The 19,100-nt window shown below is 40.7% G+C and overlaps 1 protein-coding gene across 3 annotated transcripts in view; it reads right to left on the reverse strand.

The window, feature by feature from the left end:
- Positions 1–3,643: 3,643 nt before the first annotated feature.
- VWA3B (von Willebrand factor A domain containing 3B) overlaps positions 3,644–19,100 on the reverse strand; it is a 136,134-nt gene continuing 120,677 nt past the window's right edge. For all 3 annotated transcript variants that reach the window (XM_066579205.1, XM_066579188.1, XM_066579196.1), the window contains exons 30-35: positions 14,875–14,961; positions 13,661–13,782; positions 12,117–12,209; positions 9,736–9,901; positions 7,472–7,706; positions 3,644–4,244 (exon numbers count right to left, since the gene is read on the reverse strand). In XM_066579205.1, the coding sequence (XP_066435302.1) occupies positions 4,058–4,244; positions 7,472–7,706; positions 9,736–9,901; positions 12,117–12,209; positions 13,661–13,782; positions 14,875–14,961 (890 nt within the window). In that variant the 3' untranslated portion in view covers positions 3,644–4,057. The remainder of the gene's footprint in view (positions 4,245–7,471; positions 7,707–9,735; positions 9,902–12,116; positions 12,210–13,660; positions 13,783–14,874; positions 14,962–19,100) is intronic.

The following is a 19,100-nucleotide window of genomic DNA, read 5'->3' on the forward strand; positions in this document are numbered from 1 at the left end:
GGTAGTATATTTCTAGCAGTTACATGACTTATATTTTGCATTTTTCAACGGTTTGCCTCTCTCGTTTCTCAATTACTAATTGTTAGTTTTCCCTGAGCTGCTTGCTGAAGGCTAGCTGCTATAATGTCTCCCATACACTGCAAATATAGAAAAGACGAGATTCTGTTACTCTATCTCTCTGTGATATACCCTCAGAAGGAACAGTGACACGGGCGTTTTGCCATGCAAATTTTTGTGCGCATAACTGATGGTTCAAAAATTCGCGTGACCGAAGCGGGTCCACCTAGCAGCGTTTTTCCAGTCAAAAAGTGCACTGCCCACTATCCCTTGCTGCAACTGTCACAGCTGTACCAGAGAATCACGCTGTTCTTCCATTGAATTCAATGGAGCCGGCAATAAAGCTGGCTCCATTGAAAGCAATGGGCTGCCGGCAAGCTCTGCAATGATTTTTGGGGAAGGGCTTAAAATATAAGCCCTTCCCTAAAAAGCATCCCAAATATGTGTAAAAAAAAAAAAACATACTCGCTATACTCGCAGCTGCTGGGGCTCAGGCGCGTCCAGCCGACTCTTCTCCTGCACTGCTATTGAATGACAGCTGAGAGCTACCTCTGATTGGTCCCTGCACTCAGCCAATCAGAGGCAGCACTCACCCATTCATGAATGGGTGAGTGCTGCCTCTGCCTCTGTTTGGCTGAGCGCAGGGACCAATCACAGGCAGCATTCAGCTGTCATTCAATAGCTGAGAGCTGCCTCTGATTGGTCACAGTGCTCAGCCAATCAAAGCCAGCCCTTTCAGCAGGTGGGGATTTTAAATCTCCGCCTGCTGAAAGCTCTTCATAGCAGTGCAGGAGAAGAGTCGGCTGGACGCGCCTGAGCCCTGGCAGCTGCAGAGAGGCAAATATAGATTTTTTAAAATACATTTTTGAGATGGTTTTCAGAGAAGGGCTTATAGTTTAAGCCCTTCTCCGAAAATCACTGCAGGACTTGCCGGCAGCCCATTGCTTTCAATGGAGCCGGCTGTATTGCCGGCTCCATTGAATTCAATGGGAGAACATCGCGATCTTCACTGCCAACCCCATTGAGCGCAAGGTGAAACCCTTGAAAGTGTCACATCCAGGGGTTTCATCTACAAAAAACACCGGCTGCCACAGTTACCTGCGTTTTGCGAACTGGTGTCCTATAATTTTCGCCAAAGGTGTTTTTCCACATGTAAAATTCGCACATGTGACTGCTGTCATAGAAAAGGATTGGTTCTATCTAGTGTGATCTTTTTTAAAGTGCGGAAAAACGCCTGAGTGACTCAGCCCTCAGGAGGAACAGTGGCATGCAGGACATTATATAGCAGTACTGAGCAGTGTAGCTGTGAATTCAGCACTAAAGTGAAATAAAATACTTACTAAAAGCTGCTGCCACATCTGTGTGAGTCTCTCTGCATCTGTCTCCCTCCAGCAGCTCAATCCTCCTCTCCTCTCAATAGCCTTTTATGGGCTGCATGAGACATCAGCAAACAAAGACCCACCCCTCATTTCCTGTAGTCCGTCTAGCTACTGTTAGAGATAGATTGCACATGACAACAATCAGTCGACAGCAAAAAAGCTAATTTTTCAGCACAAAAACAACATTTCAGTAAATAATAGGATATGAATTTTGCATATCACCTTATTTCCATGTACTAGCTATCACACTGACTATTATATTAGGTGGCTTCACACAAAAGTGTGCATGTGCCGTACATAGGTGCATCCATGTACGTGCTCAAACATGTGTGAATTCAGGTCCATGCTCATTGGGCTGCCAGCAAACCCTGCAGTGAATTTCGGGGAAGGACTTTAAATATAAGCCCTTCCCTGAAATGCATGCCAGTTTGTGTAAAAAAAAACACAGACAGTGCTTGGCCATTTATTGAATTCTATGAATGGCCAGATGCTGCCTGTGATTGGCTGAGTGCTGTGACCAATCACAGGCAGCACTCAGCTGTCATTCAATGAATAGCTGAGAGCTGCCTGTGATTGGCTGAGCACTCAGCCAATCAGATACAGCCCTTTCAGCAAGCAGGGATTTTAATTCACCACCTGCTGAAAGAGCTTCAGAGCAGTGCAGGGAGAAATATAAGCCCTTCCCTGAAAATCATCCCAGTTTGTGTAAAAAAAAACACAGGCAGTGCTTGGCCATTCATTGAATTCTATAAATGGCCAGGTGCTGCCTGTGATTGGCTGAGTGCTGTGACCAATCACAGGCAGCACTCAGCTGTCATTCAATGAATGGCTGAGAGCTGCCTGTGATTGGCTGAGTGCTCAGCCAATCAGATACAGCCCTTTCAGCAGGCGGGTATTTTAAATCCCTACCAGCTGAAGGAGCTTCAGAGCAGTGCAGGGAGAAGAAAGGCTAGATGCGCCTGAGTCCCAGCAGCTGAGGAGAGGGGAGTATAATTTTTTTTTATTTTTAACACATTCTAGGGATGATTTTTCAGGGAAGGGCTTATATTGAAAGCCCTTCCCTGAAAATCCCTGCAGGGTTTGCTAACAGCCCATTGCTTTCAATGGGACTGCAGAAGTGCCAGTCCCACTGAAAGCAATGGGAGAACATCACTATCCTCTGCCACAGCTGTGACAGCTGTGGCAAGGGATTCTTTACTCCCTGCGGAGATGAAGAAATCCTCTGCCACAGCTGTGGCAGGGGATTCTTTACTCCCCACGGGGAGTACCCTTGGCACAGATCACTGTAACAGTGCTGTTACAGTGTTCAGTGACAAGGGAACTCCCCGCTGGAGAATATTGACGCACACCACGGACCTATGGTGCACGCATGTCCTATGTTTTGCAGGCACGTGCGTTTGCATGTCTGTAAAACACAGACATGTGAACACATCATAGGGAACCGATAGTTCTAATAGGAGCTTGTTTTTGTGCGCACAACTGTACGCAAATAAACACGCTCGTGTGAATCCACACTAAGCACAAGTTTCTTGAATGTGCAGTGCCTATTTAAATATTGATGACCTAGCCTTAAAATAAGGTGACAATATCAGATCGCTGGAGACCCGACTCAATGCATTATAGCCTCTTCAAACAACTAAAGGGCAGGAGTCAAACTCCAACCAATCTTATAGGTCTAAAGATAGGTAATCAATATTTAACCCTTATGAAGGGTTGGAACACCCTTTGAAAGGGAACCTGTCAGCATGGCTGACCTATTAAAATAAGTATGTCAGCGTGACACCGTGACACTCAAATATATTAGTTTTATATATATATATATATATATATATATATATAATTACTGAAATATATTAGGGTTATATTAGTGGGTAAAATTGCACCCACTAAATGTTGTGCCAAAATTAAATGAGATGATGGGGGTTGGCTAAAGGAAAACCTGAGGAGGATCAAGCATCACACTTTTTCTCACATTTCTGAGGAATATAGGAATGATCAGGCTTGCCAACGGCCTGAAAATTCCTGTAGAGTTCCTAAAAATGGGGAGCTTATTTTCAGTGTCAGTGAAAAATAATGGCTACATTTATTATTTCTTTGAAGCTAGAGGAATTTATACAGATTATTGGAATTGCAATTATCATCATTTTACAATTCACCGGAAAAGCTGCTAACGTGTGCACATCAGTACTCTGAGCTACAGGCAGATATCATTTTTAATCCTTATGGTTTATTATGGTTTTCAAATTTGACCACAAAAAATATTAAGCTGTACAGAACAAAGAAATAAGCAGCTTGGCAACCCGGTGTCCTTTCCACAGCTAATGCAATCATACCCAATATACTGTAGATGTATACTGATGTTACACTGATCCTCTAATTTAGCCTATTGTAGCGATTGGCTTTTTGCTTACCTCTTCCTAATGATTACAAATAAATGCAGATCTCTCTAAGATTTAGATTGCACAGTTACAGTATATATCAATACTTTATTAGGTAAATTAAGCAGTTATTTGTGGAGTTTTATTCTTCACAATACGTTCAGCAGTTATCGTCATAGTAAAAAGAAGAAGCCCAAGCTGTAAAGCCTTCCACTGTTCCACAAATCGCAGATCTCCAACAGGTTATTTTTCTGAATCAACAGAAGATATTGTAAAAGAAGATATATCTGAATGTGAATCTTCATTCTCTGAACTGATATGATCTTCATCTGAATCTATTGTCCGATTATCCTCGCAGTAAAATTTTACAGCACTGTCATATATCTTCTCCGAAAGGCCAAAGCAATGATGAGCTTCAATATTCTGACATCTTAAAGACAAGAGTCATCAAGAGTGTTACATGCGGTATTAGTAAAGAGATGTGTCTTATTTACACTACCAACAGCAAAATCGTGATAGAGCTAAAATATTTAAATTACAATAATTAAAATTGGTCAGGTTTCATGAAGCCAACCTCTTTTACAAGGGCTCTCCTCATTGGCCCACAGTGGGCCATCCCAAGCAGGGGGCCCATTCCTAGGAAGTTATAAGCCTTAATAGGGCATATGGATATTGGTTGTCATCATGAAACACCCTGTTTAAGCTTACACTATTAGATATAAAAATATAATAATAGATAAATCAAAGAGCTAATAGTAAAAAGGTTTTTAAAGGGGACGAGGTTGGAAGTGTAGGTTTCACAGGTATTTTGCCCATTAAATAAAGACACACAAAGCATGGTTATTGATAAATTTGTTTTTCTCAAGAATGATTGGTTAGTGTGAACCATGCATCAATGCAAACAACTTTCAGAGGGCCTCAGGAGATGTGTTATGGAGATGTATGAAGCCGGAATTTAGCAACAAAAGGCTTGCTAAAAAACTTGAATGTGCATCAATCCATAGTTGAACACATTATTTAAAAATGGAGAAAATTCAGAACAGTTGCTACTCTCCCTAGGAGCAAGTGTCCTGTTATGATCAATCCAAGAACACAAGTACCATTCCTTAATGAGGTGATAAACAACTCAAGGCAAATAGCAAAAGACCTACAAAAGACTCCAGAAACTGCAAAAATTTCTGTTTATGGGTCTATGAGCAAAACACCGAATAAAAATGGTATTCATGAAAGGACAATATAAAGTCTGAAGTTTGCTTAATACCGCCTTGATGTCTCATAATGCTTCTGGGAAAATTTTCTATGGATTGATGAAACAAAAGTGGAACTTTTTAGCACAAATGCATGCAACGATATTTATAGGAAAAAGAACACTGCACACCGAAACATCGATACTCATTTCAACTGTAAAGCATGGTGGAGGGAACATCATAGCCTGGGGCTGCTTTGCTGCCCCAAAGCCTGAATGCCTTGTGATCATTGAGGAAATAATTAATTCTAAGGTTTACAGGAGAATGTGAGGGTAGAAGTCCGTGACTTCAAGCAGAAGAAATATTGATTATTGCAACAAGGCAATGACCCAAAGCACACAAATAAATAAACTAAACAATGATTTATAAAGATGTGTGTTTTGGAATGGTCAAGTCAGAGTCCCGACCTTAGCCCTATCAAAATGCTGTGGCTGATCTGAAAAGGGCTGTGCATGCAAGGCATCTCAGAAATATTGGACAATTCCTCCCTGCAAATTTGTTTTTTTTTGCCAAAATTCCCCTTCAACTTTGTGTAAATCATATTTGCAGCTACAAGAATTGTTTGGTGGAGGTGATTGCTATTAAACGGGCATCTACAGATTTTTAAATTCAAGAGTTCACTTACTTTTCTCTCTATGCACTGCGGATGTTAACTCAATATGCTCAAGAAAAGACATGAAGGACATACTGTTAGTTCAGTTAGATTGTATTTGCCTACAATTGTGACTTAAGGCCCTTTTACACAGAACGATTAGCGTTCAAATAATCGTTCAAATGAGCGAAAATGAACGAATTGTTCTGTGTAAACACAGCCAGCGATCGAACGGCAAATAATAAATCTTTGGCTTTTCATTCATTGTTCATTTTATGCTGACATAAAAATCATCGCTGGCTCCTTCACCAATCGTTCAGTTTAAGTACTGATCATTCAGTCGTTCTCAGTCACCTATACAGTGAATATGAAGGACTGAATGATTTCTCTTTTGAGCGAGCCAATGATGTATCTGCTGGTATAAACAGGCTGCCTGAGCGAACTCTGACATCGTTTGTTAGTTCATTCAAATGATAAATTGTTTGGTGTAAACGGACCCTTAGCACACCTATAAATACAAAGCTCACAAAAACAATACTATTAGCATAAACCAACAAGACAAATTGCACCATCTACAAAAATGGTATACCCAACAGAATGTAGAACATATCATATAGTTTATTATAACAATTCATCCAACATTTAAAATTTAAAAAATAATTCCCAAGGGTTCACTTACTTTTTCTTGCAACTGTAGATATATACATAGAAAAAGTGCATTAATTTGCTTGATCTCAGTTTTTAAACTGATTTGTGGACAACCATTAAAGAGAATCAATTTGACAATCTGATTTTACATGCTTTTATTGACGTCGGCAAATTAAAGCTTGCCCATAGTATGTGCGAAGATAGACAAATATGAGATAGAGAGATAGATACATAGATAGATAGGAAATAGAGAGATAGATAGATAGAGAGATAGATATGAGATAGAGAGAGAGAGAGGTGAGATAGATAGATAGATATGAGATAGATAGAGAGATATGAGATAGATAGATAGAGATAGAGAGAGATATGAGATAGATAGATAGAGAGAGAGAAAGATGAGATACATAGAGAGAGAGAAAGATGAGATAGATAGATAGATAGATAGAGATCGATATGAGAAAGATAGAGAGATAGATAGATATGAAATAGATAGAGAGAGAGAGAGATATGAGATAGATAGATAGAGAGATAGATATGAGATAGAGAGAGAGAGATATGAGATAGATAGATAGATAGAGATAGATATGAGATAGATAGAGAGAGAGATATGAGATAGATAGAGAGAGAGATATTAGATAGATAGATAGAGAGATAGATATGAGATAGATAGAGAGAGAGAGATGAGATAGATAGAGAGAGAGAGATGAGATAGATAGATAGATAGAGAGAGAGAGAGAGAGAGAGAGAGAGATATGAGATAGATAGAGAGAGAGAGAGAGAGATATGAGATAGATAGATAGATAGATAGATAGATAGACGGATGGATGGATGGATGGATGGATAGATAGATAGGAGATAGATTGATAGATAGAGAGATAGATAGATAGTTAGAAAACACAACCCAAGCACTTTAGTGAAAAGAATGAATTCATATTAGAGCCAATGAGTAGTTTAGTAACTCCATTTGTTCCTATTTCCCCAAAATGTTGCATTTCCTATCTACTCATAGCAGATAACTATGCATATCCAACAGATACAGATATTAAGTTTCTCAAAAGCACCCAGATATTACACACAATGCGCATGCATGTATTTCAGATTCAAATAGAATTCATTCAAATTAAGATCCCAATCTTATCATTAACAAATGCTATCTGAAAATGGACCAACCTTTTTCCATTACAAAACAGTATCTGCAACTTTGTGCCGTTGATGGCAGTTATGATACCAGGTAAGAATGTCAGAGATGATGGATGTGCTAAAGTCAAGACGCGATCACCAACATTTAGTACATGAGGCTGGCTGAACTTTCCAAAAATCCATTCTTTGTCTTGTATTGCTGTTGTACCATCTGCCCAGGAAATGACATACTTCTTGCAATCATCAGTTTGCTTCTTGACTTTAGCTGCAAAACAGTCATAAGAACACAACATTTAGAGCAGGTGCTGCTAATATTTGCTGAATTATATATAGAAGATTGAAAGTGCTTGTATAACTGTAGTTTCTAAACAGTGTATAGAGAAGATCCTCAGGTTTTCGACAAGATTTTTTAAACCTAGGTTGAATTCAAAAGTTAAAGATTTGTCATAAATTTTGTGTGCAGATGCCGTACTACAAATCCACAACAATTTACTACACAATGCATGGGGTGGTGTTTCAGCCCCATCCAAAGGGAGATGAAGAAAAACCATGCAGAATTCAAGGCATTCTACAGATTTTCAGATGCACAGAGATGAGCGAGTATACTCGCTAACGCACATTACTCGAGCGAGTAGTGCCTTAGCCGAGTATCTCCCTGCTCGTCTCTAAAGATTCGGGGGCGGGTGACAGGTGAGTTGCGGCGGGGAGCAGGGGGGAGCGGGCGGGAGAGAGGGAGATCTCCCCTCTGTTCCTCCCCGCTCTCCCCCGCCGCTCCTCACCCCCCGCCGGCCCCCGAATCTTTAGAGATGAGCGGGGAGATACTCGGCTAAGGCACTACTCACTCGAGTAATGTGCCTTAGCGAGTATACTCGCTCATCTCTACTACTTAGGCCTCTTTATCAGGCTGGTATAAGAAGATATATCTTAAGAAACACTATATATATAGTGGGGGCCTATAAGGGAATTATTACTGAGTGGGGGGCACGTTTATTGTGTTTGGGGCACTAAAGCAGCACTTGGGTGGGGCCCACCGGGTGGACAATATTGGGATACTATTACTATATGGTCCACTGCAGGTGGCATTATTACTATCTGGGCTACTGTGGGTGGCGAGATTATGTAGAGGTTTGAAAAATGAAGCCGGGTGGTGGAGTTACAAATGTCAGTGTATATGATTCCACAGAGACATGTGGTGACTAGGAGTAGTTGCCATGATGGTCTGGGACAAATGGAAAGTCCAATGACTCCAGTCAGTGACAATATCACCTCTGATTACTGCATATAACAGTACTATAATCACTTATATGTCCTGCAAAGCACCTGTGTAGAGCTGATGTATACCACTATATGGTCACTGTATAGGAAGGGGCAGTTAAATATTCGTCTTTGAATGGTGTTTTTTTCAGCTACACTATGGTGATATTATGTGGTCCCAGTCTAGGGGTATTAGCTGGCCATCATATAGTGTTACTATTTTTTTGTAGAAGTCTTTCATCAGTGATAATATGTTGGTTTTGATCACTATGTAGTGGTGTAATGTGGTCACAGTCTGGTGGTATTGTTTGCCCCTCATATAATGTTATTAGTGGTAATATGGATCTTTGCAGTGATCGTTATTTATTAACAGTAGAGTGGTATTAGTCACTGTGGTCGTCATATTTGATTAAAGTCTGGTGGTATAACTTTGCCCTTATACTGTATTATTATTGGTAATGTTGGTCTTGGTATAGTGTTTTTTTCAGTGACAGTACAGGAAATAATATGGGCCATGATGATTACAGGGATATCGCATGTATGTGGTTTTTTTCTTCACTCTTACACATAGCAACTAAAAGTTTTAAAAGTGTAAAAAAATTTAATAGACTTTCTTAATGTTTATGCCCCATTGTGACCTTTGATGTATACCACAATATAGCAAAGAATTACTTCCAGTGCATCTAAAACTACAAAGCAGTATATTATGCTGTACTAAAGGATACATCATCAATAGTATTTGCCCAGAAAACCCCTATATGAATGTAATGTATACCTTTAGTCCCAACATGTTCTGTGCTTTTACGGAAATTTGTTTCACCAAGCTATGCATTTTGAATAGGCTTCTTCCCTCCTTGGCTCCAGCTGGTGGTTTGCTGACTCCTGCCTTTTTGTGTTTGCCCCACTTGCTGCTGGTTTGGGTCAACCGACAACATGCGGCCACTCTATACGTTTTTTCCAGGGACACTTTGTGTTCCTAATCAGCCCCCTGTTGGTGTCCCAATACTTTTGTCAACAATGTGTATGTAGCCATACATTACCTAAATGAAATGTTGCAGTGTCGTCATTCCTAGCAACAACAGGCTCCCCAATCCATCTCCTTTCACATGCCAATATGTATGAAGTATCTCTCTTATATTTTTCTGGGCTTATTGAGTAAATATGTTCCCTTGGAGCAAGATCTTCAGCATTGTCGTAATACCGTACCTAAAACAGTAATACAGGCATTAGTTACTAAATGTACTATAAAACACAGATAGCCCTGACTAAATGACTTATTTAAACATAAGTATGTGTCTACACAAATACATTGTGCTTTGTTATAAACTGATACTTGTTGAAATAGCAGAAATGAAGTAATTTTCACATTTTACCTAGGTTATACTATTTTAACTTTATTACAATACTAGAAGTCCAATCCAAGGAATTCCTAAATAAAAAAACTCAAATGACAACAAAGTAGAAATGTGAGATACCAATTTTACCCAATTCAACTTTCCCCCCCCCCCCCAAATTGAATACATATAATGTGGGGGACCACACAGTAACAGTATCCCCATCTTTGTGCTTCCTCTAGGCCTCACACAATAAGTGCTGCTTTTAGTGCCCAAAACACAGTAAAATTGCCCCCACTCAGTAAAAAATGTCCCTCACAGCACCCCACTCAGTTATAATGCCCCTCAAAGGCCCCACTCAGTAATTATGATGTGTCAGTTTTTCCTAACTAGCTAGGTCCCTGTATATTCACATTGTCCTGTCTTTTTCTGAAGATATATACTTATCGAGGTAAATGAAGGCTACACTGAAGGGTATTTCTCTCCATCATTTCCAGTGATGACCCTACATTGGATAATGCCTTGTGCCATATGTTCTCTTGGTGGCCCCCACAATATATTGAATGGTCATACAGTGTAGTATCCATAGCATACAGTGCCTTATTATTACTGCATTAGTGGTGCCCTATCAGCAGTGAAATGCAATTCTTCACAATAACACAGTATGACTGTTCAGTTGCTTCTTCTCTTTTTGTTGTCACAGTGTTAATGCAACTTCGAGCTCATCAAATGAGACATATCCGACAGTCCAGCTGCAACACACTATCTAACAATCATGGCATTGTAAAAGGGCATAATGCCTTAAGCAACCAGTAAGTCTGACATTGCTCAGGTTTTCAACTTAACCACTTCCTAACCAAATGTTTTACTCCCATCCTTACCAAGCATGGGCTAACAAGACATTTATAATCTATGGGCAGTCAGGAACTGGTTAAAGTAGAATTGGCATTTAACTCTGCCCAACCCATGGGATTGTCTTCTGGATTTTCTTTTTACTGTCACTGGGGAAGTGTTGAAGCAGCAACTTCCACTCCTTACAGCTGTGCATTGCAGAGCTGACAGTGGGCACCCGATCAGCCGTTTGGCCAGACTTCTGAGCGGCAGACCTCAGCCGATCAACTATTGAGGACCTATCCTGAGGAAAGGTCATTGATAGTATCTGGAAGGAAAACCCCTCTAATTTTAATATACTGCAAAGGAAGGATACTTTGATGGGAGAAAAAATGTGGGGAAACCAAGGCTCACCTCATTTGTAAACAATTAATGGAAATTAATTAGCTGTAGTGTATAATAATTTATATATATATAACAGTGATCTTTTAAATTACAATGGCCTCAGGTTGCAACACTTTCAGCATACAGTACAATGGACCACTGTACCTTGAATAGCTTGAAAGCACATTGAACACACAATGCCACAGATGCCACTAATCTGCATGTTTCACGTATGTTTGACTGTTAGAAACAGGCAATCAGCATGAGCATTTCACTGGTAAAACCCCTATTTTATGGAAGTACTGATTGGCATATAGTCATATTGTACTGACATATACCGGTAGTAGTAGCGCATCTCTATAGTGGAGTGTGGTATTGCATGTCCTGTACTATTCTTTACCTCTTCCAAGATGAGCTGCCCCCTTGGACATCAGATGATAGTGACTCTATGTTATTTGTACTGTACCTAACTTTAAGAAGCTCGTGTCCTCTACATAAAGGGATTTACAATTTCCAGCAATACATCCTACCATGTATATGTATAAGCTTGCTTTATCTATACTAATTGTCTGATTATTATTTCTCTTCAATCTTCATATTTTCAGAACAAATTAGCAGTTTTTACCATAAAGCTATGGAATAATGTTACAACAACTTCAACTTACTATTGTCAGTTTGGAATGAATTACCGTAATATTAAAACTTCAGGGACCACTGTATATTTATATGCATATAAGAAATTTGTAACTAGAAGACTGAAGATTGTGGAAATCATCTATGTAATCACACAGGTCAGCATATAATGAACCGAATAGGATTGTCTAGCTAGTTACAGCAGTGGAGCCCAAAATACGGATAATTGTATTTCTTACCGTCACTTTCAGATCAGGACTACAGTTTAATACAACTCCTGGACAATAACTCCCAGGATGAAGTGGATGAGGTCCAATCACCGGGTCACTTTCCTTCAGATAGACAGCAGTGAGACACATGATTAAGTGACATAAATTGCTCTCCTTCTAAATTGTTTTTATGTAAGGTCAATAAAAAATTGAAGGAAGAAGTAATATCTTGCTAAAAAAAAAAGAAGGAAATTGACCTGGCTTGATAAAATACATCTTATGTGCCAACGTGTAATCTGCAATTTGTGTACTGCTGAGCGCTGTATTGTTTTACACCCACCAGTATGTCGTATACCCAGTTGTGTTCCTCAGCTTTTTATTAAACTCAATTCTAAAATGTGTATCTAGCCAAAACAGGATTTCAATCCCAAGTCACAATTATTATTTGCAATGTCGATATAAGATGAAATTGGCTATAACTTGTCCCCCACCTCGACCATTGGATGCTGTGTCCCCTTGAGCTAACCAATATTGTAATTTTTCAACTTAAAGTATGCCAGGCTTTCTAAAACTACACAGTATTGTGTACTCTTGTGTACAATTTATGAAAATGTCAATCTACATTTAGAAATCCATATTGATAGCTTTCTATTAGTTAATTCAGGCTTAATTTCCATCACATTAATATGAATGGTGCACTGAACTTATACCGATGCATACATTTGTCGTAGGCAAACCCTCTACAAAAGATATATCACAGGTTATAGTTTCTTTTATTTGTATACAGTTGTATTGAAAAGTGTAGTCAACTACTCTTTTCAGTACAGTTGGTGTTGCAGGATCCTCATACCTTCCAAACATATGCCAAATGGACATGACTTTGGCATACTTTTGCCTATTAAAATCTATATGGACACTGAAAAATATAAAGGAAGATTTTCCACCACATTTATTATTTCATTGACTTAACCCTTTCCAATCCAAATTTGGATTCGGGGTTTCCTAAAAGGTTTTCTCTTTTTGCTGTTATACAATGGTGCCATCTGCTGGCCAGTGTATGTGCACCAGAGAAGCCATGACAGTGGAGTGGCTGGCAATAGATGGTAAGAATACCCTGTCGAACGTCCTCTGACATTGAAGCTGTACAAGCTTCAATCAGAATGTAGGAAGATGTCAGACAGTGGATTGGAAAGGGTTAAAGTACCTTTACACTTTTCACATAAAAGCCTGTCAGTCATCCTATGGAGTACAGACCAACTGTTGCTCTTGTGTTTTACACAGGAGTGATAGTGGTTTAAGTGAGTGGAGGTGAAACAGCGGGGGATCGTTCCGGCTGCTCGCCTCCATTGACAACAAGCAGGAGTCACTCAAACGTTGAGCAGCTCCTGTTTACAAAGCCCAACAGTCGCTTGGTGTTTAGTTCTGCTAAAAAAAACCAAGCAACTCTGACAGGTGATTTCTTGCTCAGCGCCCTGTAGTAAGTGGTTAGTACACGGGATGATTATTGTCAGAATTCACTGGTTTTAGTGAGAATTCAGACAATCATCGTGTAAAGCTACCTTTAGATTCATTACCTTGATCTCCTTCTTGTAGTCATCACTATCAGTCAATAGGTCATCTCTATGTATCCTTGCTATTTCACCAGAAGCTCTCTCAACAAAATAGCTGAGATCTCCACAGTCATGGATAATGCATCCTGAAAAGAAATTAGAAGAAAACTATTATTTACAGACATTTTATTTGTCACATTACACAGTTTTTCATCCACAGCAAACAATAACCTTCATGGCAGAGAAACAATAATAATATTTTAACCCATGTGGTAGAGGGAATTTTTTCCCTAAAATGAGGAAAAATGGCTTCTAACTACAAATCAGAATAAATCCCTGGATCCACAACCCACCTCCAGTAATTTAGCAATTGGAACATGCCATAATATTATGCTCAAGAAAGACATCCAGGTCCCTCTTGAACTTTTTTAGTGAGTTTGCCATCACCACATCCTCAGGCAGAGAGTTTCCATAGTCTCACTGCTCTTACAGTAAAGAACCCACTTCTATGTTGGTGCAGAAACCTTCTTTCCTCTAAACATAGCGGAAACCCCCTTGTTGCAGTCCCAGTCCTGGGTATAAATAGATGATGGGAGAGATCTCTGTATTGACCCCTGATATATTTATATATATATTTACTAGTTCACACCGTATTTTTTATAAACTCAATAACTGTCCTGTTGTGCTCTTGGTATCTGTAGTTCTGAGGGTTTGCAGGGGCACACTGCTACAGTTATGGTTGATTTGGTTGGAGTTCTCCAACCAGCCAATCACCATCGGCAGAGGCATAACTTGAAGCTTCTGGGCCCCAATGCAAAATCTGTAACAGGGCCCCCAACTATAATGCTTTATTCATACTACTGGGCTCCCTATATGGAGAAGAGAGGCCTTATGGGCCCCCTAAGGGTCCTGGGCCCGAGTGCAACCGCATCCCCTGCATCCTCTATAGTTACGCCCCTGACCATCGGTGTTGTGCACATACATACCAGCCCCTCTTCCTAGAGGATGCTGGTCATTTATCCATTATTCCTTTACACTACAGTTATCTTATGTCCAGCTAGAAATGGCTGTTTGCACGCGATGGATTACAGAAAAACAATAGATCATAGGTTTGTGAAAGCAAATCAGTCATATTCATTCAGCTATCTACATGAGTTGTTTTTCCACTTTGCACATTTTGTTTTGCAGTTCTTTCAGCATTATAGAAGTGTATTCTGATAAATCCATTGTAATCATACCTTCTTCATACAGTCCATTGTGAGAGCAGAGAGACAGCACCTTTTGTCCAGGTAGAAGTGGTTGATCATTATTCAGAACTGGTGACTCTAGAATAATTTGGAGCAAAAAATACATCTGTATAATAATGTTCAGAGGCGTACTAGTACAATATAAATGTAATATGTTCCATCAACACCAAACATTTATAAACTAATGCACTATATAATGCAAATAGTGTCAATGGAAAGTAACCCCCAACTGGGAAATCTCCACTTTTCAGATGGCCTTAGACATTACATGAATGTTACCCGAGTATGCCAAACTGGTGGAGATGTGACACTTGGCATCCTTGCCAATCAGCTGTTTTTCTTAGCTGCTAAGTCCGTACTATCAAAGGCAGTACACGTAATGGGCGTGGTGAGACCAAATGTCCTTCAGCCAAGCGCCTGGAAATGGTTCAGACAGAGGGGCCTGTAACGATGGTGCTACCTGTCTCTGGATGGCGGACAACAAAACAGTTGGAGCTGCTCATGCTTATCGGACAATCCTCTCTATTCTGTCGAGGGTTTTCTGAGTCCGGTCGCCTTGTGTGTGCCCTCACACATCCACTTGTCCAAACAGTCTGTTCTGAACAGTCTAGGTGGGCGGCAATTCATCGATGCGACCATCCAGCTTCTCGCATTCCAATAATGCGCCACCTCTCAAACCCTGTTAACTAGGTAAAATCTCTGATTGCATTGTGGAGGCGTCTAGTGGTCAACAAGCTCTACACAAGCTGAAAAAGAGGTCACTACACACAAGTAGCCTCTGAGAGACGTTTTATAGGTCAAGGATGGAACCACCATCCTGTGGCAAAACTGTTCATCTAATCACTCCACAACGCTAATCATTTACATATCTGCCTGAGATGTAACTGCATGCCAAGAGTGTACTTTAATGAAATAAACTACAAAATTAGTTAAAATGAAATATCCTTACGAAAATGTAAAAAAGGATAGTTACTCTTTCAACACACTTATTATAGTCCAAAAATATGACAGTGCAGTGATTTTTCTAGAACACAAAATATGGCTTTGCTTTAATTATTCCTAATGGTCTGAATGGGAGCAGAGACCAGCAGTGAATTCAGCTTGTAATAGGATTTCAGTTCAATCCATTGTTTTCACTAGAGAAAAGTGGTGTCTGACAGCTGCCTAATATTAATAAGAATCATCTTTATTTATAAAGCACATATATATATATATATATATATATATATATATATATATATATTGCACAGCACTTTGTGTAATTTGATATTGGGTTCTGTCCCTTTGGGACTCACAATTTTTAAACTCAACTACTAACATGTTTTGGAGTGTGGGAGTAAACTGGAGGAAACCCACACAAACACTTGGGAGAATATACAAACTTCATGCAGAGGTTGTCCTTGGTCAGACTTGAACCTAGGACTACAGCACGACAAGGCAACTGTGCTAACCACTGAACTACTGTCTGGCTGAGTTTTCCTCCATGCTATTGAAATACAATACATATTTGGCCAAGCGGAACAGTTAGGCTGGGTTCTCACGGGGCAGATTCTCGGCAGAAATCTTGCGGTTTGGCTGCAGCGAAAAAACACGAGATTTGCGCCGGGAGAACCGCTGCTTCAAACCCCCCGGCGGTTTTGAAGTGGTCTGGCCGCTCACTCTTCCGCTGCGGCCGGCGCTCCCAAAGAGGAGAGCGCGGCTGCAGGGGGAAAAAAATGGACATGCTGCGGTCGGCAAATCCGCACCGCAGCGGCGGCTTCTGCCGCCTTAGCCGCAGTGGATTTGCCGTCCCGTGTGGACATGGCCAGCTAATCCCAGGATTAGCGGCCGCATGCGATTTGCCGCGTCGAGATTCCCTACGAAATTTCCGTGGCAAATCCGCCCTGTGTAAACCCAGCCTTATAGTACTTGGAGTTTCTTTATTACTTTTATGTGCTTGGCTACTGTTACCTTACTGGCTGCCAGGTTCTCAAAAAACATACATTCTTCACCAGTTTATGTATGTGAGATTAGGAATTAAGATCACAAAACCAATTGGAGGATAGAAACATGTATTTACAGAGCTATGGAATATGTTGTCGCAAATATAATCCACGAGAAGAGAAATTAATTAATGGTAATAAACCGATTGATGATTTTGGTATCAAAGCTAACAAAGTCTGGTCAGCATCTGTTCCAATATTATAAAGTGAAAGGTCAATGACTGTTATTTCTGACCAGGTAAATGCAGAAAAAACAAGTAAAGTCATAGTATCACTGCCCTTTGCCCAGACACATGTCTTGTACATTGTACAGAGTGTGAACACTGACATCTTTGATCTTTCTTCTGCCACAAGAGCCAATCACGCTCTGAAACTAAAGGCAAATCCTGCAGAATCCAGTGGAAAATCTGTTAATCACAGCTTTAAGTCATGCTTAGCATAAGGCTGCATGCTGCTTCTGTTAGGAGACAGTACAAAAATACTTGCTGCACACATAAGTGCCATACATTATAATAGACTATTGCTATACTACAGTAAGAACATCACTGTGCTCCTGGTAAGACTGGCCGTGTTATGTAGATATCACTAAAGCACATTTATTATTAGCAGCATACATTCTAACAAACTGGATACTTTCTACCTTATTTGCTGGGAAGTGTGCAACAGTATCAGATACAATGTACACTTTTATACATATCCGGTATACACACAGATATAAGTGGAGAAAGGCATAATGAAACATATGAATTATGGCAGCAGGGTGATCAAGAGTGATCGTTATATCAACTCCCAAATTTAGATTAATCCTTGTAAAGGGGCTGAAACTAATCTCCTGATGTCTCAAGAAAGCCAAATGAGAAGTGGCAAAGCAGCTGCTGCAAGACAAATGGATGCTGCATGAAACTTTGCTAAATATACAGTCACATCCAATACATATTTTACAATTTTCAATATATTTAAAGTGCACCTATGATTTCAGATGACTTTTCAGGATAAACTGCCTTATGTGTGTAAATTAGAAATAATATTTGTGGGCATTATAGGACTTGTATCCTACATTTATCATTAGTTTTCACCTCTGCAGGCTCCATCTGTAATTGTTGGTTTTCCCTGAGCTAGTGCGTGGAGACTAACTGTTATGATATCTCTCAGACACTGCACACAGAGAGAAGAGGAGATCCTGCTTCTCCAATCGCTATTTCTCACACACAAAGAAGTAGCATTATAGGGGGCATTACACAGCAGTGCTGAGGTGAGATGACTACTAGAGATGAGCGAACACCAAAATGTTCGGGTGTTCATTATTCGGAACGAACTTCCCGCGATGTTCGAGGGTTCGTTTCGAACAACGAACCCCATTGAAGTCAATGGGCGACCCGAGCATTTTTGTATTTCGCCGATGCTCGCTAAGGTTTTCATGTGTGAAAATCTGGGCAATTCAAGAAAGTGATGGGAATGACACAGAAACGGATAGGGCAGGCGAGGGGCTACATGTTGGGCTGCATCTCAAGTTCACAGGTCCCACTATTAAGCCACAATACCGGCAAGAGTGGGCCCCCCCCCCCTCCCAACAACTTTTACTTCTGAAAAGCCCTCATTAGCATGGCATACCTTTGCTAAGCACCACACTAGCTACAACAAAGCACAATCACTGCCTGGATGACACTCCGCTGCCACTTCTCCTGGGTTACATGCTGACCAACCGCCCCCCCTCCCCCCCACAGCGCACACCAAAGTGTCCCTGCGCAGCCTTCAGCTGCCCTCATGCCACGCCACACTCATGTCTATTTAGAAGTGCGTCTGCCATGAGGAGGAACCGCAGGCACACACTGCAGAGGGTTGGCATGGCTAGGCAGCGGCCCTCTTTAAAAGGGGCGGGGCGATAGCCCACAATGGTGTACAGAAGCAATGAGAAATAGAATCCTGTGCCACCGCCATCAGAAGCTGCACACGTAGGCATAGCAATGGGGAACCTATGTGCCACACACTATTCATTCTGTCAAGGTGTCTGCATGCCCCAGTTAGACCGGGCTTTTTAATTCATAGACACAGGCAGGTACAACTCCCTATTGTGAAGTCCCTGTCGACCCACAGCATGGGTGGGTGCCAGGAAGCCACCGGCGGTACATAGAAATATCCCATTGCATTGCCCAACACAGCTGAGGTAGTAATGTCGTGCGTAATACAGGTGGGCTTCGGCCCACACTGCATGCCCCAGTCTGACCGGGGTTCTTT

The sequence above is a fragment of the Eleutherodactylus coqui genome, chromosome 1, assembly GCF_035609145.1.
Source record: "Eleutherodactylus coqui strain aEleCoq1 chromosome 1, aEleCoq1.hap1, whole genome shotgun sequence".
NCBI classification, from domain to species: domain Eukaryota; kingdom Metazoa; phylum Chordata; class Amphibia; order Anura; family Eleutherodactylidae; genus Eleutherodactylus; species Eleutherodactylus coqui.